This window comes from Aspergillus caelatus (assembly GCF_009193585.1).
Source record: "Aspergillus caelatus strain CBS 763.97 unplaced genomic scaffold BDV27scaffold_194, whole genome shotgun sequence".
NCBI classification, from domain to species: Eukaryota; Fungi; Ascomycota; class Eurotiomycetes; order Eurotiales; family Aspergillaceae; genus Aspergillus; species Aspergillus caelatus.
This window is the reverse complement of record NW_022475457.1, coordinates 6397-15559: the sequence shown is the minus strand read 5'-3', so window position 1 is coordinate 15559 and position 9163 is coordinate 6397. Positions and strand designations below refer to the sequence as shown.

General features: G+C 46.7%; 1 protein-coding gene across 1 annotated transcript; it reads right to left on the bottom strand.

The window, feature by feature from the left end:
• Positions 1 to 220: 220 nt before the first annotated feature.
• Positions 221 to 5435, bottom strand: BDV27DRAFT_34353 (ubiquitin-binding TORC1 subunit KOG1). The gene is made up of 7 exons (XM_032076378.1): positions 5417 to 5435; positions 4785 to 5317; positions 2008 to 4731; positions 1682 to 1932; positions 1285 to 1618; positions 888 to 1225; positions 221 to 818 (listed from the first exon to the last, which is right to left on the bottom strand). The coding sequence occupies exons 2-7, from the start codon at positions 5250 to 5252 to the stop codon at positions 629 to 631; spliced, it is 4305 nt and encodes a 1434-aa protein (XP_031923947.1). The 5' UTR covers positions 5253 to 5317; positions 5417 to 5435; the 3' UTR covers positions 221 to 628.
• Positions 5436 to 9163: the final 3728 nt, after the last annotated feature.

Below are 9163 nucleotides of genomic sequence, written 5' to 3'. Positions count from 1 at the left end.
AGGGCAATGGCCATTTAAGGGACTTCATCAGCAACTTAAGTGCTAGGGAGGGATCCCTCTTTCTGGCCAGGTGGATGGACCATCATCTAGGGAATTATTGGGGACGTGGAGTACTACGTGCATCTCGTGATTCAATGAACCCTACATCCTTATCAGGTCCAACTTCCCACATCAATTCTAACCATTGATCTGATGTTACCGCTGTAGAGGGAGAACGGAATACAAGAATAGCGACCTCATTGAATTGTAAAGATGCTTTCTGCATGTTCGCTATTGTTTAGGTTCCATCCATATACATGCGATCATGGCAGATCGAATTAGAGACAAGAAGGCAAACAAGGTGACAAAAAAGGATTGAAACATGAAAACGGAAACAATGGACCATAGCGCCAGGTTGCTTAAGTTGCTGTAAACTTCCGTCTTACGCCATAAATCAAAAGGGTCATCAGACAACCATGTCGAAAGGAAGAAAAAAAAAAAAAATTCGGGAGTGAAACTATCGTGACCGAAAGCGCCGTCTCTGCTGTATAAGTATATCTGTTGAGGTATAGCAGATTAAGAAAAGGGTTAAGATATGGACCAACAGGAAATGAAACATGATTAGTTGTAAGAATACGTCAGGTCGGACCTAGCAGGAAACCAGATTGATGTGATTATCATTAAGAGCAGCACAGGCGAGAACGGTGCGATGAGGATGGAATGCGGTGCTTGCGATCGGAGAAGAGCGGTTGTGATGGAGGAAACTCGAGTAAGGCTCGAACGTCGACAGATAGGTGCCGTCAACGTTGAAAGTCTTGACTTCATGGCGGTTGGTGCCGCTGCAATTGTTCCAAGTTAGCCAAGTCCACAACCAACTCAATGGTAAAGTTAATAAGTATAACACGTACACCATGAATACTGGAGCGTGTTCATGAACGCTCAACGTTCGTAAGGTATCTTTAGTAGCGTACAGTGTCGAAATTGGATTGTCCATCCGAAGATCCCAAAGTCGAATCTCACCGTTCCGACTACCAGACACCAGCTCTCTTAAGCCACCCCGCTGCATATGGACATTGGTAATCCACTGTTTGTGCTCGCGCCATACTTTGACCATGGAAGTCGTGGGCTTGATACGTTGATCGAATACTCTGACTGCCCCATCACCGAATCCAGCTACAAAGATGTTACCCGCAACTTGATCGGAAGTTAGAGAAGTGATGCACGATCCTGAGCGAGCAGGGATGTCCTAGAACATGTAAGGTCAGCATTTCCCCCACATGGCTAGTGTCTAAAATAAAGACGTACATTGGTGCAAACTTCAGTTGCAGCGTTCCATACTCGTATGACTTTCACATCCCCTGCGACTAGCGCCTTACCCTGGCCCTGTTGCCAGTCGAGAACAAGCCCGGCGTTTCGGTTACTAGGAATAAGCTCTGGCAGAGCTCTGAAAGCTGTCACGATCTCGACATCCCTTGTGGACTCGTAATTCCTGAAAACCTTCAGAACTCCATCCGAAGAACCTGTCATCAAAAGTGCCTGATCATCTTCGTTAATGTAACGGACTTCGTTGATCTTTGACCCTGGTGGATTTCCGTTAGAAAACTGATTGAGACGTTTGTGGCTTTGCCAGTCCCAGATCCTTAATAGGAAAAGAAGAGAATGTCAGCATGAGTCACAGCAACATAAAGCTCACCACACTTACGCAATAGTATCTTTGTCATCCGCAACGGCGATATGATCCTCGAACTGGTGAAAGCACATCTTCAGGGGCTGGCTGCTGTTAGAGAGTAGGGCTGTTGAATTATCCCATCGACTGCTGCCGGCTTTACTCTTGAGGGGTTGCGTCTCTGTGATAATCTTTTCGTTACGGCTTCGTCTCCAAAGGCGTTCGTTGTAGTCCGCGCTACCGGGTTCATCGGGCTCATTGGGCTTCATCTGGGGCTCCCGGAAATACTGAAGATGGGTGAGAAACTGTTCATAATCTTGGTTGTATTGCTTGCATATCAAAGCGAGAGATTCTGGGATTACCTCTGTGGACCAGTCTAGGAACCTGCTCATCAAGGGGATGGTAGGGGGGGTTGATGGGGCCCTGGGTTCGAAGCCGCGGGATGTTGGGGTCGGAGCTTGGTGGTAGGCTGTTGCAGGGGCAACTTGGTCGTTAACTTCGGGGGGCCGGGTCCATTCCGGAGGGGCTCGTCCTCGTGGCGTCATGGGCATGCGACTCTTGTCCGAGGCTGAAAGTTGCGACGACTGCGGCTCTGCTGATGAACCTCCAAAGGCAAGGTTTTTGAGGGACGCCGCGACACTAGCAGTCCGCTTTAAACTCAGAGAAAGATAGCCTTCCTGTTTTGGTGGAGCAACCGACGGAGGAGCCGGCGGTGGTGCTGTCTTCTTCGACTCTAGTCTTTCCCGGACCTGCGTCTTCTGTGACAATCTGTTTGAGAGGTCCATTATTTCTTGCCGAATTTTCTCAGTTAGCGATGCCATGGGGGATTGCACAAGGGACAAATGAATATGATCAACGATTGTAGCGGCATCCTGTGCGATGTCAGGATGTGGGTCAACAGAAAGGATAAGAAGCTGTTTCCAAATAGTGCCAAAAGTGGAATTGCGAGACAGCTTCTGCGGCTTATAACTCGAAAGCGAGCCATTTACAGGGCCATTCAGTGCATCCTCAGAGGAGTGACCTCTAGGTGCCACTTGGTTGACTTTGGAGAGAAGGCTCTGCTTCTCATCCTGAAGCTCTTCATATGCGGCAACTAGGAATTTGTTTTGATAGCGTCTCACGAAAGTCGAGAAGAACACCAGAAGTTCTTTGCGAACAAGCACACTACCATCGGATGCCATTGGTAACACGGCCATGGCCAAGGATTCTTCGATCTGTGCCACTTGATCTGTCAAATCGGGGATACCCAAGAATGTCGTCACGGCATGCAACATTGCAGCTCGAACCTCCGGGACAGGATCAAAATTGAGCTCGCAGAGTCTTGCAGGTGCTGCGCATCGAATACCCATCCACTTTGCCTCAGGGAAATCAGACCAAAGCATGCTAATGCAAAGACATGACCATTGACGCAGTAAAGGATTCTCAACATCCATCAGATGCCTCAAGCAAGAGTCAAAGAGTTCTGCTGAAAGACACACGTTCTGACCCTGGGGATAATTTTTGCAAAATATGGACACAATGAATGCACACATGGCTCGATGTTCGCTAGCATTTCCGACGGGTATGGGCGATGACGGGTTGAGAATAGAAATGAAGTAATGAATTCCGTTGTCCTTCAGCAGATCATTCTGGACTGTATGGTCGACCGCCATGATTCTTGCCCATATGAAAACCATAACAGGTTTCAGCTCCTGAGCTGCCGACTGTAGGAGCTTGACGACGTAAGGGAAGATACCTATGCTCAAAGCCAGATGGACGGCCCAAGGTCCCAAGTCCAGGAACTTACTGAGTAAAATCAAGGCCCTCAATCGGTGAGCCTGACTCAGGAGGACTTGCAGGACGATAGGTAGCTGGTCCGGCGGGTTCCTCTCTGTGGGTCCAGATGACAAGTACACCTCAAAAGCAGTAAGCTGCTCAGCGAAAAAGGTAGAGTGTTGATATTCATATTGTCTACGGCCTTCTTCATGATCGATGAGCGCAGGAAGCTGAGCTAAAACCATTTCAACGGCTAGATCCCAGCTTTTCCACAAAGGATGATGGTGCGTCTCTGGCAGTTCAGGTGAGGATATTGGATGGCACTTGTATGTGCGCATGATCCGTTCGCTAAGGAGGAAATTTCTAAAGAGGGCCGCTACCATTAAATCTTGACGAAAGAGCTTCTTAAAGAGAGCTCGGGGCAAGGTATTCCACGCGATGGTGTCCGTAATGGCAGTGAAAATCCAGTTTAGTTCTCCAAGAGGGCTTCTGCGGTCCTGCAAGCGACCAGGGACTCGGAAATCATCAATGGAGATGTTACTCTGTAGAGGATTCTGGAGGATGAAGTATCTCAGGGCGATCTCGATGGGCGTCGTCAAACAACAAGTGAAAAGATCTGCGGGGAGGTCAGGATTGGTTGGAAGCGACTCGCTCTTCTGGCATGCGGCGAGAATTATGCAATCCCCATAGTTTTGGGTGATCACATTAGGATCCCGCTTCTTTGCTTCGATGTTCTCTTTTTCATGTTTCTCGACAAAGGTGTGAAAATTCTGGACGATGTTCCCAGCATGTGATACGTCGAAAACAAAAAGGCTGGGGCCTGCAAGCCAGGACTGCAAATCATATAAGGACACCGGGATGTATTGCGTATAGTTCTTGTTGAAGACCCATATCTCACCAGACTGGGTGGGTAAAGGGACACCATGGCCGTTATAATGGAAAAGAACTCTCTCGTCTTTGGCGTTACGACGTAGAGAAATGCAAAACTTTTTCGTCTCGTCAACAGATGGGTCGAGATATTGCTTGTACCTAGTTCTTAAGCTAAGTGTTTCATATTGTTCCTGTAGCTTTTTTCCAATCTGCTCCATTATCTTGGTCTGCCCGCCGCCAGTAGTGGATGTTGGGTCAACCCAACATTCGAGCTTAGCCGTAGGGTTCGTCTTGACCACGTCCGGGGGATCAACACCGATGTTCAAGCATATAGCCAAGGCGGCAGAAACAGTTTTCAAACGGTCCTTCATACGCCAGTCCTGGCTGGGCCAGCTTCCCACGGGATCTCTCGGCATGCCGTTTGTCTCATGGCGTTTTTCCGTAAAATACATGTAAAAATTCTAAGGTCATCAGAGGATACTCCATTAAAGCAGCGCATCGTCGTTCTGCTTACCGAGTGTAAGATTTTAAGGTATTCGCTCGAAGTGTACTCTTCCTGCCATCCATGGCGCATGGCAAAGTCCTCTTCATCCTCTCCAGTAGCAGACCTGTCAAATCCCAGTCGTGGACCGTAGTCACTTTTAGCCCGTTTCAAAGGGGCCGGCCGTGCTGAATCCGATGCCCGATCAGATGTCAACCGAGGGTTATCATCTATGACAGCAGGGCCTTCACCTGCCGAGGAACTCGTCGGTCTGTCAGGGGTGGTTACAAGGGGGTGTATCCGCTCCACGGTAGTAAACGATCTGTGGTGTCCTGGCCCAGGCGCGGGTGACTTATCGCGAGGAGGGATATGCGTTTCCAGGTCCGGACCGAAGGCCACGCGGACGGATTTGGTGGTGTTCTTTCGGGGCTCAGCGTGACCGCTAAATTCTTGGGGCTCCATGGTGGCTTTCTGTTCCGTGATTAAATTGGGATCCTTCATTATGCAGATATCATCGTGTTCAGGCAGGGACGTGAAGGCGTGCTAGCTCCTCGGATGGTCAAAGTCTGGAAAGAGCGGAGATTTAGAAGTGGTTCGTTGGCAATTAAGTTTTGAATGTGATATATTATAGCTATTCGATATATCTGATTGTGGGGCAGACGCACATGTATGCTCTCACCTTATCAATTATCATGCCACGGTGCGTGCACAAAGAGCAGCGGAATATCGTCCCTAATCTGTAGCCTTCCGCGATCAGTAACCCGACGCTTTATGTCGCGAAGAGGTTTGGAACTGCCTCCACAGCGGAAGGAACAGAGAAAAAAAGGTATCTCTTCTGCTCCTTGATGCCAAAGATGACAAACTCTCTCTCCCAAGCCCTCAGCTTCAGAAATTATGAGTTGTCGATATCTTTTATGGTAACAGTGAGGTTCATGAGCTTTAGCCGCAATATCTTGGCACAGAACGATCGGAATATCTATTGCTCCGAAGGCCGCTTTCTCCATAGCATTACTGGGATACATCGGGCAGAGCAGCTTTACTGTGTATGTCATACAACTCATTGAAATCTCACAGTTGTTTGTACATGTGCATACGTCATTCTATACTTCTTTGTATGAAGCTAGAGTATTCATTCAATATATATCTTTGTAGCCGCCTCTACAAACTTCTCGTACTTAAGTTGCTCGGTGGGATGATGTATAAAGAATGGCAGCCTAACTATACTTGGTAATACCATCTAGACCCTGCAGCACAGATCCTGATAGTACAGTACATACGAGAGAGGAGTAGGTACCACGTGCATGTAATATCTAACCTCCAAGCAGGTACAACAAGTTTAAGGGGATTTATTTGTCTTGGCGTTCGTTGACGATCCCGATATGCTACTGAGTTTAAACTTCATACAATACTTGGTCTACAAAATACCACCTGGATCCATGTTTTACACGGTCTCCCATCTTGGTTCTGGTTCGTTGGGATCCCATTGGACCAAGATGGGACAATCTGCGAGGTATCAAGTAAGAGAGCTCACTCTCTACCGATCCTTTGACCATTACACACCGGGAGTGAAATATCAGTATCCAGAAATATACCCATCCTTCTTCTGCATGTACATGCATACAAACAAACAAACATATCCCTACCAAATTAAGTTCGGAATACTCATGCTATTCAAACCCTACAGATATTAAGGTACGGATAAATGCGACGGTTGCCAGGGACATAAGAGATTACAACCAGTAACTTAATCTGACTTAGGGTGCTCAAGGCAGGTTACCGCAGGTATACCTTGGTACGTAGTAGATATGCTGTCCACTTGTCAGGAATTCGGAATTCACCCCGCGCTACCCGTAATAATTGACCAGCCAACCTGTAAGGTGCGGCGGATATTCACTAATACGACGAGTCCATTTTCATGAGGCCATAGATAAAGAACAGAACCTGACACAAAAAAAAATGTTCATTCTAGTCAGCTGCATTGTATGTGGAACCATACCTGAAATGGAGCTTCAGGATAACCAGTGAAAAAGAAAAAAGGGATGGAGCTTTCCATTGGGATTAGCGATGAGGCGGGTTAGTACTAGTATTGGACCAAGCCGCGAGCCAGTGACTTGCGTTTCCTCCATCCCTACCTTTCCAGCTAAGCGAATCTCCAAGGTTCTGATAGGCCCATGGTTTGAACGTTTCCCCTCCACCCAGTTTTAGTCCACCTTGAGCTTGACCAAGAGAACTTCTGGATCGAACCTGACCAGCCCCCCTTTTGAGAAGGTTTGTCGGCTCTTTTAGCCCCCTGGCTCCGCCCTTTTCTGGCACCGTCCCTGACTTAGTCGTGTATAGTTTCTAAGTTTAGGGGCGGTACCCAACCGGCCATCTACAGATTTTTTGGCACCGTCCATCATCTCTTCATTCAGCTGAACAGAACAAAAGTCAAAGAAAGAAAAAAAGAATCACAAGAGGTAACAAGCGGGGCTAAGATGTGATCAGCCTCATGTGTCGACACGTTAGGCAGTGTAAAAGGAGACGAGAGCGAGCAATAATTCAGAGCATACTAGTCGTAGATGATGGCTAGACAATCTGTCCGCATGACAAAGACCCTACAATGATGGTACATGGAGATGATGATAATGAGGATGTACAGATGTTTCGTTCCTGCATAGATCATACATACTGTTACCTGTAAGGTACACGAACTCCACAACCAATGGAAAATCTGCTACATGAATCAAAATGGAAATAAACAGAGATCATCGTAATTATACGACCTCAATCTTTGACACCACGGGATTTCTATACTGGCTAGCTCGGAAGGATGCATTTACCGATTACTAGTCCTGTCAACGAAATGGGATATAGCCACTGGATACCATGATCATCATGGCCTGAATAAGAGGGAAAAACAAATATGCAACTATGTACCATTATAAGAGCAATGAAGTTAAAATAATAATAATAATAAACAAATAAATAAATAAATAATAAAATAAGATAAGATAAAGACGAAAAGCCTGAGTACAGGGACCACCACTCCGATAGTGGTAAGGTTATTCTTGTTAGTCTGCACATGTTCATTAGGATTTTGTATTTGTGGGTTTGACACCTGAATTAAAATGAGTTCAAAAACCCCATACTCCGGCAGTTACGGGGATAGAATACACCCGAGTAGTGACCCATTTATGAATAGTACTAGGTAGGAATAGACTGGTTTGGATATTGAACTCCAGAAACTCTTGAAAACTATTCAGTGATGCATCCAAATTCCTCCTCACGGTTTAGAAAATTATGCATGATAATGTGACTGACCTATGTATGTGCCATCGAACTAGTAGGAGTTAGTCTAATTATGTATCAGATTCTCTGCTGACCATCTTTAACTGTAACAAACAGTATTACCTTACTCCAAAGGCGGTGACCCCTAACTAGGAACTCGAACTACTGTACCGTTTGGATCAACAACAATTCTTAAAAGAAATTCAAAATAATTATCTAATTAATGCTGGTTAGGGAACTTTGAAACGCCGGGGCCTCGCATTATTCCTGTCTCTCACTCTCCCTCTTTCTTCTTCTCCAATATCCATGTCCATGTCCCAGGGCCCGTTTCCCTCCCATACTCGCATCTTTATTTTCCCCTTGTCTTCTTTCTCCTTTTCTTTTCCTTCTTGAGGGCTTTTCGTTTTCGTTTTCTTTTCCACTTGTTCCGCCCTTGTTTACCTTGTCTCCTGTATAAGTCACTCATGCTCCCCCGGAGTCGCAATCGAGGATTCGCTTTGGGAATAGAAGGAACATTGTCGCCGCCCTCTGCTCCAAGACGCTGAGCGACTTCTAAGGGGTTTCCGTGGCTTGGATGGGACTGTTCCATTGTTCCTCTTCACACTCTGACCACCGCTCGTCAACATTGGGAAGGCACGTATCCAGACCTGATCGAATTCCGGCTGGGTTCCGTCGTTCGCTCTCTTTAGACCTTCTACAGCCTGGTGCCATCGTTGTTTTCCTTGTCTTTCTTTCTTTCTTTCTCTTTTTCCCTCTTCTGCTGATTGCTTTTGGCCGGTTTGATTCGATTCTGCCATTGTATTACTGAGAATTATTCGACTCCTTGTGACAAAGCGGCCTTAATTTGGCTTTCAGCGCGAATTGGATTGCCTTTTTCCCGGTACCGATAATCTACAACCCTGTACTCTGAACGACCGTTTACGATTCAATTGTCACGATGGCATTCTTGTTTAAATCAAAAAAGAATCAACAAAATACTACCCTTCCTCCAGCGAACAGAAACCTCCATACCTCCGAGGGAGCGTCAACAAATGCACCGGCGGCGCCAAATGGAGTAAAAGAGCGGGAGGGAAGCAATTCGCAGACGCCGACCCCTAGCAGCAGCTACAATAATTCTCTGAATTCGGTGAGCAGTATCAACAGCC

What these genes read in the sequence shown, in the direction of transcription:
- BDV27DRAFT_34353 (XM_032076378.1), bottom strand. Translation starts at nt 5,252, where the DNA reads ATGAAGGATCCCAATTTAATCACGGAACAGAAAGCCACCATGGAGCCC. An exon ending in GATGACAAAGATACTATTGC is followed by an intron (nt 1,619 to 1,681) that starts GTAAGTGTGGTG and finishes TTTCCTATTAAG; the next exon opens with GATCTGGGACTGGCAAAGCC. An exon ending in CAACTGAAGTTTGCACCAAT is followed by an intron (nt 1,226 to 1,284) that starts GTACGTCTTTAT and finishes TACATGTTCTAG; the next exon opens with GACATCCCTGCTCGCTCAGG.